Source organism: Taudactylus pleione, unplaced genomic scaffold (genome assembly GCF_031769625.1).
Source record: "Taudactylus pleione unplaced genomic scaffold, aTauple2 ptg000814l, whole genome shotgun sequence".
NCBI lineage: Eukaryota > Metazoa > Chordata > Amphibia > Anura > Myobatrachidae > Taudactylus > Taudactylus pleione.
In genome coordinates, this window is record NW_028285216.1 from 2,307,174 (window position 1) to 2,326,301 (window position 19,128).

At 43.7% G+C, this 19,128-nt stretch overlaps 1 protein-coding gene across 1 annotated transcript; it reads right to left on the reverse strand.

Annotated features, from left to right (window-relative positions):
• Positions 1-1,006: 1,006 nt before the first annotated feature.
• Positions 1,007-10,928, reverse strand: PPP1R15B (protein phosphatase 1 regulatory subunit 15B). The gene is made up of 2 exons (XM_088458174.1): positions 8,804-10,928; positions 1,007-5,087 (listed from the first exon to the last, which is right to left on the reverse strand). Exons 1-2 carry the CDS (start codon positions 10,766-10,768, stop codon positions 4,890-4,892), a joined length of 2,163 nt encoding a protein of 720 aa, XP_088314300.1. The 5' UTR covers positions 10,769-10,928; the 3' UTR covers positions 1,007-4,889.
• Between the last annotated feature and the right edge of the window lie 8,200 nt (positions 10,929-19,128).

Genomic DNA, 19,128 nt, shown 5'->3' on the forward strand with positions numbered 1-19,128 from the left:
TTAACTGCGAAAATACCAGCATAGCGCAAAACTCTGAATCATGGCGTTAGCGTGGTAATCTGGGCTATTTGGCGCAATTTGAGAATAGGTAGATGTGGACACATCTGTATGTTTGCCTACCCTTGGCCCTGTCAATCCTAATGCGCACCTTTAACGTAACTACTTCACACCTTAAACCAGAGGTTCCCAAACACGGTTCTCAAGGCTCCCCAACAGTTCAGGTTTTAAAGATATCCATTGTTGAGCACAGGTGACTTAATTAGTACACACACACACACACACACACACACACACACACACTGCTGCAGAAGACCCGGGTCCCAACGCTGGAGGAAGAAGACACCACTTAGGAAAGGGGAATAATTAAAGACTAAATAAGTTAATTGGAAACCTCCAAGTGCCTAATTAGTCCTCAGAGGGGGTGCCGCCGGGATCAGAGAGCAAGTCCCGCTGACTTTTCCGAAAATGTATGATTTTAGGAAAAAAAAAAAAATCAGACTGGCTCTGGAGGTACGAGAAAAAGGTTGCGGTGATTTCTATTTACATCATTTTCAGTTATGTAATTGAATAGCAAAACCCCACAGCTGCAGTAAAAACAATTGGATTCCCCCCTATGGGCAACATCTCCACTTCTAAAAACCAGCACTTTTGGAAATATACCCCTTTTTATCTGCTCTATTTGGCATTTAGCTGGAAGGCAATTACAAACTGTGAAAAAGTACAGTATACCATGCAAATGCACTGAAACTACGCATCCAGCTACAATCCAGTCTCATCTCACCAAGGTACAGGAGAGGGAGGCGCAGCTCATAAATTGCATATGCAACTGACTCTGAATAGGTATCAAAGATGTTGACACTGATTAAGGTCCTGTTATAGCAATAGTATCCAGTTCAGGAAGTGAATTATGTAAATAAGAATTACTTCACCCAACAAAGTACATCAAATCTTGTGTAAGGTTATTTGCACTGCGCCAGTTTGATATAGTCATACACTAATGACAAACTTGAACTCTTGCAGATATTTATTAAAATTAAACATATTAGTTTGAATTACTTAGAAATTTGTACAAAGACCTTTTTATAATTAAATACATAGTCACTCATATAGAGTTTGCTCATTATTACTTCAGAAAATATAAAAATAATTTAAATATTTTGACCTGTTCCTTTGAGGGAAGTGTTTATAACCAATGACATGATTCCTAAATGTGTGCTGGCTACAGCAATGAGAGGAAACAATTAGGGAAAAGTGAAGGAACAACTTTAACTAGTTTAGGAGAATTATTTAATTTTCAGGGAGCAGAGGATTAAAAATAAAAAGTTATACCCGATTTTAAACTTAAATGTGTTACTACTGCCCTCGGCTTAGGAGTTTGCCCAAGAAGTGCAGACACACCCATTGTTCAATATGCATCATTTGAAAAGTGAAAGCATCTAGGATTACATAATGCTAACATGAGAGATACCAAATAGCTCACAATCTATTCATAGAAATTCCTGCTTGCGTACTAACATGCAGCTCCAGTCTGCCTCTTCTCAGAAAGATAAAGGAATACTTCACTATTTCACAACCACTAAAATATGACCTGAAACTTGTCCCCCTGTGAATTTTGCAACTACTAATACCCCTTTTACACCAAAATCCCGGGTCCGACCCTGGAATTTGAACACTGGTCAAGCCCGGGTCAAACTCGGCTTCAGACCCAGTTTACACTGCAATTCGACGCGGGTTATTCCCGGGTTTGCCCCGTTCACACTGAACCCGGGTAATCCCTGCTTTTCCCTATAGATGTCATTAAAAATTGACTTTTTTAAGGGCTGACAAAGATGAGGTCACAAAAGCCAACAAAAGAGAGGGGTGGGGACTGCTTACAGCATTGCAGCAATGATGGCAGACGGAGCACATGTGTGGCTGTGGTGCAGGCTGCAGTTCTGACTGTGGCAGCCTGTGTATTAGCCTGCGTTTTGTGGGAGTTGGTCAGGCTGTGGTGCAGGAGGTTAGGCAGGCAAGTAATGGCTGCGTGTGCGTCTCTCTGCAGGGCCCTGACAAATGACATCATCTGCCAGCGCCCCAGAAGCTCCAATCAGCTAATAGCAGAATGTAGCCGGGTAAAATAATCCGGGTAGCACCCGTTCACACTGCCGCATGACACGGGAACAACTCGTGTTCAACCCTGCTCTCAACCAGAGTAAGATTCCCAGGTAAATCAACCCGGGAAATTTTTCTGGGAGCCGTTCACACAGAGCATCGACCCGGGTCGACCCGGCAATAACCCGGGCTATTCGGTTAGTGTAAAAGGGGTATAAATCTCTAACATCTTGTTTAGTAAAGATCACTACACAGAACAGTCCACAGAAATGCAGGTTGTGCACATGAATTACTATGACTGGCTATGTAGATATCAACATCTTTGATATCTACAGCAAATATGCGCTGTATCTCACCCCAATCATTAGCATATGCTGTACACATTAATAAAAATAGTTGTGATTGTTGGTGGGTTTATCATTTGTAACTTTAAAGGTGCGTGTCCACTTATAGACATACAAACGAGAGCACGATTACGACATTGTAATCGTGCTGGCATTTGTATGTCTAGTGATGTGCCTAGACTGAACGTTCACTCGTTCAGTCCAGGCACATACATCATCCTGTACATGCCGAACCTGAACGGGATCGTCAGGTTGACCAGCGTGTACGGGCGATAGATGGCAAAAACGACCAGCGGGCACACTCATCGCTGGACGTTTTTGTCATTTACACGCCCAATTTGCGGGCGATTGCATGATAAAGACGTCATTATCGTGCAATCGCCTGCCAATATCACCTAGTGGATACCCCCCTTAAGTTGTCCCTCATTTGTTTTCTCAAGTTCTACATTTGAACATGACTAATAATAAAAGGAACAGAATGAATAGAACTGAAACAGAGCATTTTAGCAGAAAGTGCACATTTTCTGTCTGATAATTGTCCCTCATGTCCAGAAGCTGCTATTATGACTTGATGCTGAAAGCAAAGCAGCTTGCCAAAAAACAGAAGCACACAACATGAAAAGACCAATAACTCAGGTAAAATATTGTATGTAGCAGCTGATTCTTACACTTGCACCTTCAAAATGATAAATGTAAAAAAAAAAAAATATTCTAAAAACCTGGTTAAGTCAAAACACAAATTAAAATCGACTTGCTCCCTTAACATGAAAAGTGTAGCAGGAAATATATATCCTCTTTATGGTGAAAAGTGGATGGTAGAAAACTCTAGTAACTTGTATGGCTCCTGCAATTTATTCATAGGCCGACCATTTCCTAACTTTAATGATCCTGATAACAGTGCACACTTTGGGGGCAAGTCAATTAGAGGTGAGGTGACTGCACACTTTGAATCCATTTTTTTTTTTTTTTTTTTTACATGATGTACTGTAATGACTTCCCCTGGTACAGGGTACATTGAGCACTATCTTTATTATTCCCTATGGCCTGGTAAGGAGGTGTTGTTCTGATACTGGCATAATGCACTAACCACCATAAAAACAACTTGATAAGACTGTACATATTAGCATGGATCACTCATCAAGTAAACAAATAATTCACAGGTTGTAAGACTAAAGTGGTGCAGTGTTGCCACTATTCATACGATTTGGGGTTTAAGAAAATGGTCTCTTGTGTATTGCTACACAGTCAGGCACCGTTCATGCACAGGCATCTGGCATTGCAAACAAATAAAAACAGGTCTGTCTTCCGTCTATGTTCAAGTTTGTACTCGTCACCCACTAAATTCATTTGAATGCATCAGGAACTTTTTATACATAGGAGTAGAGGAAAATATAAAATCTATAAATATAATGACAAACCTCTGCATTGCCTAAAAGTAACGTCTCCAACTCCCAAAATTTGGCCAAATACTGAACCAGAAATAAATAGTTTTAACCTATAGAAACCATATAACACATGGCAGCATCTGACTCCTATTTATTGAAGGGAGACTGAAAGTTGTGTTTGTAATCAGCAATGAAAGCCCCAAATAAAGTGCAAGCTATACAGTTTATAGAAATCCACTGTCAAAGAGAGCTAATTGCCAAAGCAATTCAGGCAAATCTGATTAACGTAGTAAGCTAAGAACGCAAAAGAATAAAAATATTTTAAACAATAGCAGATTGTTTAAGAAATACCTTGGTCTAAAGTGATTGTTACTAGTTCAAACCGTATGAATTTTAGGGGCCAATTTAATCATTTCTGGGCGCCCATAAGTAAGGGGGGCCTGTCGGATGGTATTCGATCGATGGGCGCGACTGCCACAGGCACCCATTACTTATCGCACCCAAATGCACCAGGTTTCTAAAGTATTGGGTGCGACAAGGAAAATGCCATTTGGGTGTCCAAAAGATGTACTTTTCGACGAAATCTGCTCGCCACCGCAGGAGGAAGCAAGCAGAAACATTGGATGCCCAATCAGAACAACAATTGAATGGCTACATTGTGCACCTATTTGTTACAGCCACGCTAAACACAACTGAATTCCCCCCTAAGATTTGGGGGGGTTTTTGTGTGTAATATTGTGGAGTCTGCTCATTCCCATGTCTACGCTGGAAGCACAAACTGCACTCCCAATAGGTGGAGCCTGCATTAGATAGTAGCATGACACATGCAATTATACAACAGAGAAATGTCAAAGTTAGATCATGCTAGAAAATGGAGCAATAAAAACTTGGGGGAAAAAATAGTGGTAGACTATTTAGATCTTTGTGTTTGGACACCGTAAAAAATTAGAAGCCAGGGTAGTTTTTGAGTGTACCCTTGAATGTAGAATAAAAGGAGGATTCTACAATATTGTAACTATGACAGATAAAAGCTTCTGCAAAGAGCCTGATGGTTGAACATGGGTAAGGGCTAGCTGTCCCATTTGTCTTGCATTCTGATCCACACCATTTGCCTGTGATCAGGGTTCAAGCAATGTCCAATCAGAGATTCTGTTTCATGAATGCGCCGTTGGAATCGGCAGCGGTCCCGGGCAAACTCCTCCCAGTGACCTTTGCGTTCCTCTTCATTACACACATAATATACAGTGACTTTATCATGGAAGGTCACCTAGAAAAAAAGAAAAAAAAACATCCATGATGAAAAGCATGTAGACTGACATTGAACATATCAAACACCCTTCTACATAACAAGGTCAATTAAAGGTAAATATTTATATACAAATTTCCTGGATTCTTGACTTTTAAAGCAAGCATTCTTCTAGGTGTAGAAGCGGCATTTGAAATACTCTATTCCAACCTGATAAAGGGTGTGAAACAAGCTGTTCAGGCATGCAGTAAACTATCTATATACACACACACACACTATTAAATATGTATATATTGAATAAAAGTTGGATTTTACGCCAAATAAAACTAAAGTCCATAAAAGTAGAAAAAAAAAAAAAGGAAGAGCTCTTTAGGGTCTCTCTTTTAGCTTTAAAATATGCTACAATATGAATGTAGGAGTGTGACTCAGCACCAGTGGTGTTATCTGGTGGATACAACAAGCCATATCAGCCACTGGGTGTATAAGTGCAGAGTCACGCTAACCCACTCATTACTATATCTTTGCAATGGAATCAAAATGTTAACTAAAGGCTGAATTTTTGTTCAATTTATCAGTTATTCAACATTTGCATTTTGTTTTTCAAAAGACAGACTTATGCTGCCCATCCACTAGGCGATTAAACCTAGCGATGGAGTGATAACGATCGTTATCGCTCCATCGCTTGGTAACCACCCGCAAATCAGGCAGTAAAAGGCTAAAAACGACCAGCAATCATCGCCCGAACATGACGGTCAACCTGACGACCGCCATGTTCGGGGATGATTGATCTGCATACACTGATCGTCTGAACGTTCAGTGTATGCACTTCACCCCGGGGGAGACGAAAGCGTCGTAATCGTTCTGTCGTCCCCACATCGTGTAATGGATGGGCAGCATTAAAATACGTTTCTCTTTATTTTTTATTTATTTATTTTTTAAATGTCTAAAATAGTCTCGCCATATATTACATTTTAAATATGCAATACTGCAACCCAATTATTTGAAATATACTATACTTACAAAAACAAACCTCTCCAATGTTATTAGACATGTATGGCCATTATTAAGTTAAATTATCTACTGAGAATTAACCAATTTAATCCTAAAGTGCTATTAGTTCACAATAACCCACTGAGGACCAATTCTCTATATAAAACCACCTTTCATATGTCTCAAGATTTTTGTTTTGGTGTAGTATTTCCTATTAATCTAACTATCTGATATTTTTTTGTTGTTGGTATGTGCGCTGTCTCCCTGTGGAAATCAGGTCTGTCCTACAGTTACATCAGCCTGATCCCGCCGCGAGTTTTAAGTTTCAGTCCTTTGCATCAGTCTGTGTCTTATCTCTCGGGAAGCCATTACCAGTGATGCAGCAATATGGCTTCTAAAGTTACAATAATAACTACATGACACCTGCAGATTTTCAGCAAGGAAATATATTGTCTACTGATAAAAATAAGAATGACTTAATATCTGAGAACCCACTGTGTCTTCAGCCATCCAGAACGTATTCTAGCCTTCACATTATGGCCACTGAAAACAAATATCCAGTTCTGTACATGCTATCCCGCCAGGCCAGAGTTCTAATTGACCCTAAATCTAATAGTTTGCTTCCAAAAATCAAACGTACCACCGCATGTGGCCACCACTAAGGTGGTTTAATAATTAAAAATCACACAACCTCCTTTTTCCAATTTAGCTTAAACAAAAATCCCTATTGAATAAAGTGCAAAAACAGCAAGTATTTGGAAAGTGTTGCATACCAAAATAATCAGCACATTCTGCTGGTGCGTCCTAGATAAAGGGCAAAAAAAAAAAAAAAAAAAACGCTCGGCACTAGTAGTGTCTCACAGGACCTGGTGCATCAAGAGGGTTTTTTTGCCATAACTGCAGCAAAGATGTGTAAGGACACATCTGTACATGGAGTTTTCAATTAATCAAGGTTTGTGATTATTTGCACTATCAAGAAATTTAATGTATCATATTGTTTATTCAACTATATCATAAGATGCATGTGTCCTGAATATCAGTCACCATGAGTAAAATGCAGCACATGCTGGAACAGCCACATTAGGCTTACATTTGTTTTACAACAATCTGAAAACATGTCCAAATATAGAGCAAGCAGAAAACAGCCTGGTAATCTGGGGTTATAACGAGAACATATGAGCAAGTCCCATGGCCTTCAGCCCTGCTAGCAAAGGGCACCGCTCATCAGGGTTAATTCTCCATATATAAATCCACAGCCTGCACAGTGCTACAAGAAGGTGGTGCTCCCACCAAGGACAGACAGTACAGGCAGCTTCTACCTACTACTCCTGGGAGAGAACACCCATTGGTTATATTTATTATTAGGTGTCATTTGCTTTGTTTTTTAGTCATACATACTTTTACAGGTTTTTAACCTATCACATTAGGTATGCAAGTCAACTATGCAATACCCGAGAAATAATGAATAGGTGACTCATGTAAAATGTACTGTATGTTACTCCATTACTACAATACACAAAGTAAATGCTCATTAATGTTATATAAGGTTATTTACAGCTCCCTCTTTAGATCACATGCTTTACAGTGACACCCTAGTTGTCTTACCGCCAGGTGTTTTTGCAGTACAAAAGTGCTTTAAGTTGTATTAGAGTAATTTTATGTCGATCTCAAACACCAGTTTTGGCCTGTGCCTTAAGCAGATATGATAAACTATACAGTGCTCCTTCAACACTAGATTTAAATACTTTCTCATAAGCCAGTGGTTCCCAAACTTTTTGAATTACGGCGCCCTAGAGTATCAGCATTCTTCTCACAGCACCCCTAAGCCAAACGCTTGTTATTGAGAAATTCAGAAACAAATTTAGTAAAGTGCAGTAAATTGTGCTTACCTGTCATTCTTAGGGTCAGTTATGTGGTGGGGGACAGGTTTGCGCTTCTGTTTGTCCACATTTTTACATTACATTGACCATAAATAATTAGAGAGTTGGTGCTGGGCCACCAACCTGAGGCACCCCTGCAAGTGTCCCAAGGCACCCCAGGGTGCCACGGCACACAGTTTGGGAACCACTGTCATAAGCACAAATTCATTATTACAAGCTAATACACAGTAAAAGGCAGGACTACAGCAGGATAACCAGAGAAAATCTAGACCATTTCTTAGCTATACTTTACATTTTAGACCATTTATAATAAATAAATATATGAATAAAAATGAAAAATGTCTTATTCTGGGTGAAAGTTGAAATGTTATAACCCATGCTTTTCTAGAAAAACAGTTCCATTAAAGATGACGACCATTAACTTCCAATAATTAGCAACACATTTCCGCAAAGTAGCTGCTCATTCAAACAGCCATAATTTAACCTCAGCCAGACACTTTTAGACTCAGCAACCTGTCTAAGAACATGACGAATGTTACTTTAAAATAACTACCATTTTTAGAAAGTTAGGTTCATTATATGAGGACCTGCTCTAACAAACAAGAGTTATGCATCGTTTTAAGATTAATAGAGGACTAGAAAGCATTTGAGAGAAGATTAATGCACACAATCTGCAATATTTAAAAAATAAAATCTAAGTGTTCAAAGACTGCTTATTAGGGTGAGCACAACAATGTAACCAGCACTCAGGATTCGAGAACTACTGTACCCAAAAATGTTAAAGAGACTAAACTGTATAATGCATGTTATGTGAATCGGAAAAGAAAAGGTTATTAACTAGATAGCTGATTGACAGGAGACATATACCTTTTTATGTCCACGATTGGCACTTTCCTCTACGGGCACATTATGCTGTTCTTTAAGGTGAAAAATTTGAGGCTCAGCAGGGGTACTAGGTATTAAAGTTAATTCGCAGTTTGGGGGGGTTGTACAAGCAAGCTCAGGATGTTTGCTCGCAGTGTCACTGTTCTGTCTTTTTCTCTCTGAAGTTTGCACAGAGGCTTTAAAATATAGGGGATTGTAGGGATCATCAGACTTTAAGAATGCATTCCAAAGTCTCAGGTTTTCCTCTTCATCAGCACTACATTCATCCTCAGTGTCACTGCCTGACACTGCATCACTGTCACACCATGATTCATCATCATCAGACAGTGTATCTTCCACACCATCCACAGAATGGGAATTCTCAGCAACAACTCCAGTATGTAAACTAGCAGTAAAGTTCTGAGGGTTGTAAGGATCAGGGTTACAAAAGGACTTCCAGAGCACAGCTTCCTCTGGGACGTGGGTGTCACTGTCTGTTGCAGATACTGATCCTTCGCTGTCGAACCCATCATCTTCATCCTCATCCCAACCACCATCTTCAGATGAGGAATTCAAGTCATCCTCCTCCTCATTACTTACAATTGTTCCCAAAATATAACCTATGTGTTTATTTAGGCAAATGGGAACAGAAGGGACAAGCAGGTCTTCTTCCAGGTCAAAGTTAAGGTCATCACTGTCCTGGTCATCATTTAAACTTGTAATTGAGCACGGATGTTCTGTAGGCATATTATATACAGCATTATGATGTTCTAGCTGACAGATTTCAGGCGTTACAATACCTCCTGTTATAAGATTTTGTGTGATATTCAAGCTATTCCAATCCTCCAGACTGTGGTATCCTTGGTCCTGATCTGGGCTTGGTGGATATTTACCAGAATAGTCTGTTTTCTGCACCAGAATAGATAGTGGGTCACATGGATTGCATTTCTGCTCAAGACCTGGTAGCACCAAAGCTTCCCTCTGGATCAAATCAAAATCTGACAACAGTTTGCTTTGGTGAGGCATTTCCTGGAGCCGGTTGTCAGGCCATTCAGGTACTGGCACATCTAACTTAGGGTTAGGTAATACAAACTGGTTAGTGTCAGATGGTGTATGGACAAATTCTTCATTCTGTTTAAATCCCCCGACTTGCCTGTCTTGCTTCAAATCATTCTGGGCCTGGTTCTGCTGCAGGAACCAGAGCCTCTTGCTGCGAATATGCTCAACCTCGGGCTCCCTTTGACCAAATATTGTGTCATCCTTAGCCTGCACACTATGTTTATTTTCTTGATTAACCCAATTGAATACTCCACCAGTCGATCCGGTGCTCAAAATGCAGGACACCATGTCCAGGTAAGAGTGGTGGAGCTGGGACATATTCTTCTCCTTTGCCACTTCAGAAGCTCCACTTTCACTATCACACTTACAGCCATTAAAGGAAAAAGTGTGACTGGCAGAAGCATTTTTATGGCACTCATCCTCTTCTTGAAAAGGGTCAGCAAACTCTTCCCAGGAGCCCAGGCCTGGTTCCCAGTGAAGCTGCATGTTGCTGTGGACCATAGCCCCGTGCCAGGTGTCCATCTCCTCCAGCTTGGAGTCCCAGGAATCTTGCTGCTTGCTGGGGGATACTAATCCTTTCAGAGACCTCAGCAGTTCCAGCTGCATGGCCGGGGTGTGTAGTTCCTTCCAGGGACCCAGCTCTTCCAGGCATCCCCCCAGCTCGTCCCAGGTCCCGGTCCGCAGTCCCAGCGCTTCCAGGACCTCGGGCAGCTCACTGGGCCCCACTGACCGGTGCACTACCCACCCGGAGGGCAGCAGGGATAGCAGTAAGGGTCCCAAGGGCCTGGCCAGGTAGGACAGGGCAGCCCCCACCAGCTGGAAGAGACGGTAGGGGAGCAGGCCGTGAAGGAGGCGGCCTAGCAGGGCCCGGAGCCCTGGGGAGGATGGGGAGTCCTCGTCAGCTCTCATCAGGCCGCACCAGTACAGCCCCGAGGTGTCCTGAAATGGCAATCCGCCGCCATGGGGACCTCTGGGCAAAAAAGCGGCTCCGGCTCCGGCACCGGCGTCCGCACCCTGACAGCTGGGAGAGCTACGGGGAAGAGGGAACGTAGAGAGGGTGGGGCGTGTAACGTAGCCAGGGGGCGGGGACTAGCGCTGGCCTAACAGACCGCGCATGCGCTATGTAGCTAACAAGCTCCAGTCCAGTCCCAACCGTCTCGTAGTAGTACAATACTGTTGTGTATCTATGTAATGGATTATAGTGTAGCACGACCACTGCACCGGTATGATTACAGCACCGCACACACGGGAAACGGTCTTTTTAAGGTTACTCAGCTGTCATATTGCCGTGTGAGATATTATGTCCACATTTGTATTGTCTTTTTCCTATAGTGACCAAACACTACCTTGTACAGTGACACACGACTATCCCCAAATAGTGTTGCAGTCTAAGGGGGAGATTTATGCTAGTTTGGAGAGAGAGATAAAGTACCAATCAGCTCCTGTCATTTTTCAAACACATCCTGTAAAGTGACAATTAGGAGCTGATTGGCTGATACTTTATCTAAATCTCCCCCTAGAGGCAGAAAGCTAGAGCTGGTAATGTCATATGAGTGGTGTGGCGTGGGAATGGTGGCGCGTTGCATCCGTAACATTGCTCATTTTACATCGCAATCCCATAGAAGTTGCAATAGCATGAGGGATGTTGCTCTCTTGTAATTATCCGCAGCGCATTGTAGATTAATATATTGCACACAAAGAGGTGTGGGGAATACTGGACACGTTAAATGTCCTGCTGGTACTAGGGATTGGAAGTGGTCAATGGGTATAGCATAGAGGTGGCCATCGGTCGTCGATGGTAAAAAACATCGATGGTCCGGTGTCGATGACAAGTGGGTTCAGCATCGATGGGACGCCACTGATGGTAAAACTTTGGTGGCTGATCCCCAATGATAATGAAAAAAAATTATAACCAGTAATAAAGCAGCCGTTGACTACTGGCATTTCTAGTGTATGAAACTCAAAACAGCTGCTGGAAACCACGCAGCACCTGTCCTTCACCATTTACACGAATTAAGCATACGCCTTCCTTTTCTGGTTCTAGAGAAGGCTACTACTTCTGTGCTACCTGGGCTCACTTGTTGTTATCCACCAGCCGGATTGTGTCTTATTTTACTCCTTTCTTGCTCCAAACTCTGGATCAGCTCCCTTATTCAGTATCTCAAAGTAATATAGGGATGGCCATCAACATGGCCAGCCCCTGGTCTACTCAAACCCTGTGTGAGAAGTTTTGTAATGTAATTAATACTATCAAACAAAGAAAATATGCTCCACACAGTGCACGTTCCCGTGGGTAGTCAGACATCCTCCGTCGGCTCTAAATGCAGGGCCGACTGGGGATGTCGTTAGCAAGGGCCATGCCGTCACTCAATTACTGCCAACATCGACAAGTGTGTATGCACTTGCTGATGCTGGGTGCCGTCGTTGCAGATGTCGGGCTGAGTACACATTGTCTAGTGTGTACCCAACATTAGATACTTACCTCATATGAGTTAAAGACACAGTGCTGCTTTACTCATTACGGATCTGAATCTGATGGCGACGGGGGTTTTCCCGCCTGACTCGGAACTGAAATCGAGGCAAAACGTCATCATCCCGCCTTCCGGATTTCGCAGGTTTTGGATCCTATAAAAGGTCCCCGCGTTGGCGCCATTTCTCACTCCGGCTGTGGACAGTGAAGAGGGAGTGTGGGAGTTAGGTCTGGCTGGGCTGTGTTGTGCTGTGCTGCTGTTGTCCATAGGGGCTGTGGGCCTGATACAGAGCAGAGCAGACACTCTGACAGAGCGCTCGCTCTGAATCAGGGCTGGTCCATTTATTTTTTAGAACGGCCTCCTGGCCGCTCGCATAGCTGTGGGTGACCACCCACAGCTATAGCGAGCGGCCAGGAAGATGGTCGCAATGATCAAGACCATCGCGACCATCGGGCTTGCGACGAGACCCTTGTGGTAGGGTCTCGTTGCCGCAAGCCCCAGAGAGATTTCGGCTCTCACAGAGCCGAAATCTCTCCCACTGACATCACTCGTGATGTCAGTGGGGCCGTCCCCAAGCAGAGGCGGTCACATGGGAACGCCTCCGTTTGGGCAGCCACTCCCCCGGCCCACCCACCAAACGGGGCGTGCTGTCACTCAACATCGACAGCACGCCCCCTTTGGTACGAGACCTGGAGCGACGGAGTGCCCGTCGCTATCCGGGTCTCGGTCATGCGCATGACGAAGCCGGCTCCGTCGTGCGCATGCGCTCTGGGCCACCATCGACCCGATTGCGAGCGCTCGCGACCGGGTCTGATTCAGGCCCTGTGTCCACTCCTCCAAAGTCCATAAGGGCTGGCTGGGCTGTGTTGTGCTGCTGTTGTCAATAGGGGCTGACAGGGCTGTGTTGTGCAGTCAGTTGTCCATAGGGGCTGTGTCCACTCCAAAAGTCTATAGGGGCTCTCTGGGCTGTGTTGTGCAGTGTCCAATAAAGGCTGTAGTTCTAAAGGGGTGCTGTCCAGGGGGTGATCTGTCCATCAGGGGTGCTCCCCCCAAGTGCAAACATTTATTTCTGTGTTTGTGAATTGTGTGCACTGTAGCTGCACGTGCATCAACAAAGGAGCAGCGCCAAGCGTGCGCCTGTGTCATAAGTCAAGGACCGGCTGGCTCATCTCTTAAAGGGTGGTGTAACCCCCAAAGTGCACTCCAAAAAAAATAAAAAATTATTTTCTGTGTTGTGAATTGTGTGCGCTGTAGCCACACATGCATCAACAAAGGAGCAGCGCCATGCGTGCGCCTGTGTCATAAGTCTGTTAAAGGGTGGTGTAACCCTCAAAGTGCACTCCAAAAAAAATAAAAAATTCTTCTTTTCTGTGTTTGTGAATTGTGTGCACTGTAGCTGCATTTGCATCAACAAAGGAGCAGCGCCAAGCGTGCGCCTGTGTCATAAGTAAAGGGCCGGCTGGCTCATCTCTTAAAGGGTGGTGTAACCCCCAAAGTGCACTCCAAAAAAAATAAAAAATTATTTTCTGTGTTGTGAATTGTGTGCTCTGTAGCCACACGTGCATCAACAAAGGAGCAGCGCCATGCGTGCGCCTGTGTCATAAGTCTGTTAAAGGGTGGTGTAACCCTCAAAGTGCACTCCAAAAAAAATAAAAAATTCTTCTTTTCTGTGTTTGTGAATTGTGTGCACTGTAGCTGCATTTGCATCAACAAAGGAGCAGCGCCAAGCGTGCGCCTGTGTCATAAGTAAAGGGCCGGCTGGCTCATCTCTTAAAGGGTGGTGTAACCCCCAAAGTGCACTCCAAAAAAAATAAAAAATTATTTTCTGTGTTGTGAATTGTGTGCGCTGTAGCCGCACGTGCATCAACAAAGGAGCAGCGCCAAGCGTGCGCCTGTGTCATAAGTCTGTTAAAGGGTGGTGTAACCCTCAAAGTGCACTCCAAAAAAATAAAAAATTCTTCTTTTCTGTGTTTGTGAATTGTGTGCACTGTAGCTGCATTTGCATCAACAAAGGAGCAGCGCCAAGCGTGCGCCTGTGTATAAGTAAAGGGCCGGCTGGCTCATGTCTTAAAGGGTGGTGTAACCCCCAAAGTGCACTCCAAAAAAAATAAAAAATTATTTTCTGTGTTGTGAATTGTGTGCGCTGTAGCCACACGTGCATCAACAAAGGAGCAGCGCCATGCGTGCGCCTGTGTCATAAGTCTGTTAAAGGGTGGTGTAACCCCCAAAGTGCACTCCAAAAAAAATAAAAAATTCTTCTTTTCTGTGTTTGTGAATTGTGTGCACTGTAGCTGCACGTTTATCAACAAAGGAGCAGCGCCAAGCGTGCGCCTGTGTCATAAGTAAAGGGCCGGCTGGCTCATCTCTTAAAGGGTGGTGTAACCCCCAAAGTGCACTAAAAAAAAAAAAAATTATTTTCTGTGTTGTGAATTGTGGCCCTGATTCAGAGCCGGACGCTCTGACAGAGCGTTCGCTCTGAATCAGGGTCGGGCTATTTTTTTTTTAAAGCGGCCTCCTGGCCGCTCGCATAGCTGTGGGTGACCACCCACAGCTATAACGAGCGGCCAGGAAGATGGTCGCGATGGTCAAGACCATCGCAACCATCGGGCTTGCGACGAGACCCTTGTGGTAGGGTCTCGTTGCCGCAAGCCCCAGAGAGATTTCGGCTCAAACAGAGCCGAAATCTCTCCCACTGACATCACTTGTGATGTCAGTGGGGCCGGCCCCAAACAGAGGAGTTCACATGGGAACGCCTCCGTTTGGGCAGCCGGCCCGCCAACCAAAGGGGGCGTGCTGTCACTCAACATCGACAGCACGCCCCTTTGGTACGAGACCCGGAGCGACGGATTGCCCGTCGCTATCTGGGTGTCGCGCATGCGCGTGACGGAGCCGGCTCTGTCATGCGCATGCACTCTGGGCCACCATCGACCCAGTTGCGAGCGCTCAGCACTTGTGACCGGGTCTGAATCAGGCCCTGTGTGTGCTGTAGCCGCACGTGCATCAACAAATGAGCAGCGCCAAGCGTGCACCTGTGTCATAAGTCTGTTAAAGGGTGGTGTAACCCCAAAGTGCGCTCCACAAAAAATAAACAATTCTTTTTTTCTGTGTTTGTGTGTGAAATGTATGCGCAGTAGCCACACGTGCATCAACAAAGGAGAAGCCAAGCGTGCACCTGTGTCATAAGTAAAGGGCCGGCTGGCTCTTCTGTTACAGGGTGGTGTAACCCCCAAAGTGCACTCCAAAAAAATAAAAAAATTATTTTCTGTGTTTGTGTGCGCCTTAGCCGCACATATATATCAATATAACATAAATGGAGGACAAAACTTTGTCCGATAAAAATAAAATAGGGAAAGATCAAGAACCACTTCCTCCTAGTGCTGAAGCTGCTGCCACTAGTCATGACAGACGATAAAATGCCATCAACGTCGTCTGCCAAGGTCGTTGCCCAATGTCATAGTAGAGGGCATATAAAATTCCAAATGACAAAGTTCAGGAAAATGACCATAAAAAAAACATTTAAATCATCTGAGGAGAAACGTAAACTTGCCAATATGCCATTTACGACAAAGAGTGGCGAGGAACGGCTAAGGCCTCTCCCTATTGTCGAACCCGAATAATTTTTCTGAGACAAGTTCAGTTTAAGATTTAATTGCGACGACGCCATCTTGCGATTGGCCGCAATACGCCATCTTGAAAATGAGATCACAAGACGCCATTTTGCGAATGGCCGCCTAAGCGCCATTTTAGATAAACTCACATTTTAGTACATGTGGTGATAATACTATTAGCACCATGCAATTGCATCTTTCACCATTTGTCATACACACTTTAATACGCACAATTGCGCTGTTAACTAGTCACATATTAGCGAATGCATAGGACTTTGTATGAAACCGCTGTTTTATTAGCTTTATGCGCACACATCTGCCCCAAGTTAACTAGCGTCCTTATACCAAACCCCGAATACTCACACATTACATATTCACACATAAGGTTTAATAAGCTTTAAAGTATATGATTTAAGTTGGTTCAGTTAGTTTAAATGCTGTGAAATAAAGATATTTGATAACGAAGGTTTTATATATGCTAAACAAGTCGTGTTTGGTTTCGTACTCTTTTTACAGTATTCCGGTGTTATCGGTGGGGAGATCGCATCATGCATTCTCAAGTTATGGATCGCAGAGACTACAAACAACAAAATGTATATTTCATGAACAACTGTTAGGATGTTGCAGGGGGCGGGAAGGGAAAGATCCCCAGCTGTTAGAGGCAGGGAGAGTCTATTTGACCAGCCTGTTAAATGCTCTGTAACAGATGCTTCTCCCCTGGGAACCAATGACATCTGCAACAAACTTCTCTATTGTCCTGTCTATTCTGGGGGGGTATAAATATGTGTGCTCAAACGCTGGGTCTTAGTCTTCATGCTGAATGACGAGGGGTCTCTTGCTGATGCCTATCTTCGGGTCCGGAAGCACTGTGTATGTATACTGTACTTGGGTCTGTATGATTCCTTTTGCGCCTAAATTGTGTCTGGATCAATTGCGTGTAACTGTCTGAACATTTACTTGAATAACACTTGTGCTTTGGAAGCACAGATTCCAGATCTAAGTCTTTATTTACTGTATGACTGCGTATGCTAATTAGCGTCATCCTTAGAGGTTTATAGGAAGGATTTTAGAAGGTACAGGCAGGGGTATCTAGAGGTTCTGATCCAGTATCGTTAGTTGGGGGCTCGTAGTGAAGTCACTTACCTACTAACAAGGTACATACGTCTATCGATATTTCAACAAAGGGTGGAGTGGCAACATGCAGGGTTTGCCTGCAACCACTTTGTGCTGAAAGATCGCTATCCATCTCCGTGTGAATCAAGGAAGCTGACTAGAATCCAGGGACAAGAGAGGAAAAAGTTTGTTTTCCTCTGTTGATAGAACCTTACATTTAAAGGGGTGCCGTAGTACTGAGTATGCGGCTAAGTCGCAGGTTTGCACATAGCAAAGACGCACTTTTGTGTACGCAGCTAAATAGTCATTATACGGTTGTGTGGTAGTCGCATTATTGTGGATGCGGCTGATCGCACAATAGCGTATACGCACTTCCGGTTCTGCTGCTACGTGTTTTAACAAAGCCGTTGAGGTTTACCTTTTTCAATTGTTGCCAATATCTGGGTTAACGATTATTTTTCTGCGCAGGAAAAAAGTGTGTAACAGTGAATATTTGTTGAACAAAGTTAAGGGTATCGTATGATCCTTAAGGGCTAGGTGCAAGGGTTAGTCTAGCCGCTCGGTAAGTAGCTTTACCGTTCTATACACAGTAACAGGTGTACATGTTGTCTTTGTTGTAGAGAGGTGCGTGAGAGTAGCCGACATATAAACTCTCATAGGTGTGGAAGTTGCCTTACTAAATCTTATCCATGTGTGGAAGTTGCCTTCAAATCTTATCCAGGTGTGTGGGCGCCGCCGACTTAAATCATCCACAGGTAAGTGAAAGTATCTTGATTGTCTTTCACCAGTTTAAATGTTTATTGAAAAGCATAGGAGTTGTCTCAGAATGGGAGCCGCACAAACAGTAGAGATGTTAGACAATGATGTGCTGCTAATGGAGGCGCCGATCGGATCGGCCCGTCGTATCATGAATACTAAGTACAGTACTTATGCAATAAGGTATTGTGATGTATGGTTTAATATTACGAGGAAGAGTGTTAGACCGTTTCCCAGAATTGGTAGTTTTGATAAAAATGTGTTAAATAATGTCCGGGATCACATCAGTTTGATGCGCTCCCGAGAGAAAAAGGTTAAATATTTTGAATGTTTAAAACTGTGGCAGCATGAAGGGGATGCGTGGCTTAAAAATGTGCAAACGACGCAAACTAGCGTAATGAGCACATTGCCAGAAAATACATCCGCGGCGCTAAATTGCAATACGGGCGAGCCGCAAAATGGCGCGCCCGTGCGGCAAGGTAGCGTCATGGAGAGTATTTGCCAACAGTTCACGCTCACCTCACCCACCTTATGTGGATGGGGTGCAAGTACAGTTACCAAAAATACCCATAAAAATGTAACAAAAAACTAGTACCCTCTCTTAAGCAACTATAAAGAACATGTTCATGATGTGGATGATGAGCCTATTGTAATGTCTGCCATTTCCCATGCTGTACAAATGATAGATGCAGCATCACCACAATCACGAGTGGTGCCACCATCTCCATCAGTAACAGCAAGGGAAGTGTTAATGCCCTCTGCACCCGTAGAGGAAGTTGGTCATACCATACGTAGCAGCAGCAGACTAAGCCCCCAGCCAGGTAATCAGGTCAAAGGTAGCAGCGCTACCGGTCTGCATCCCATTCGGACAATAACTGTTCCTAATGGAAATGCAGATGCAAACGGTATAGTGCCCACGAGGGAAGTAGTAATGCATTGTCCTTGGACAAGAGCAGAACTAAATTCCATCATAAATGATTTCCCCGATCCCAAAAAGGAATTAGCCAAAAGTCAAAGATTTTTGAGAAATTTGGGTAGTTCACATGAACCCACTAATAAAGATTGGCGTGTGGTGTTAAGGGCCTGTCTGCCACGCAATACCATCGTGAGAAAATTTATCACGGATTGTGTATTGGATGGTGACGTTCCCTTAACAGACCAAGTAAACCAAGGTAACATTTCCCGCATTGTAACTCAATTGGGTATATATTTTCCAGTAGTAGTTAACTGGAACAAAATTTTCACCATTAAGCAGAAGGAGAGTGAAACTGCAGAAGATTATTGTGATCGGGCTCTGCAGGCTATCACCCAGTACACTGGG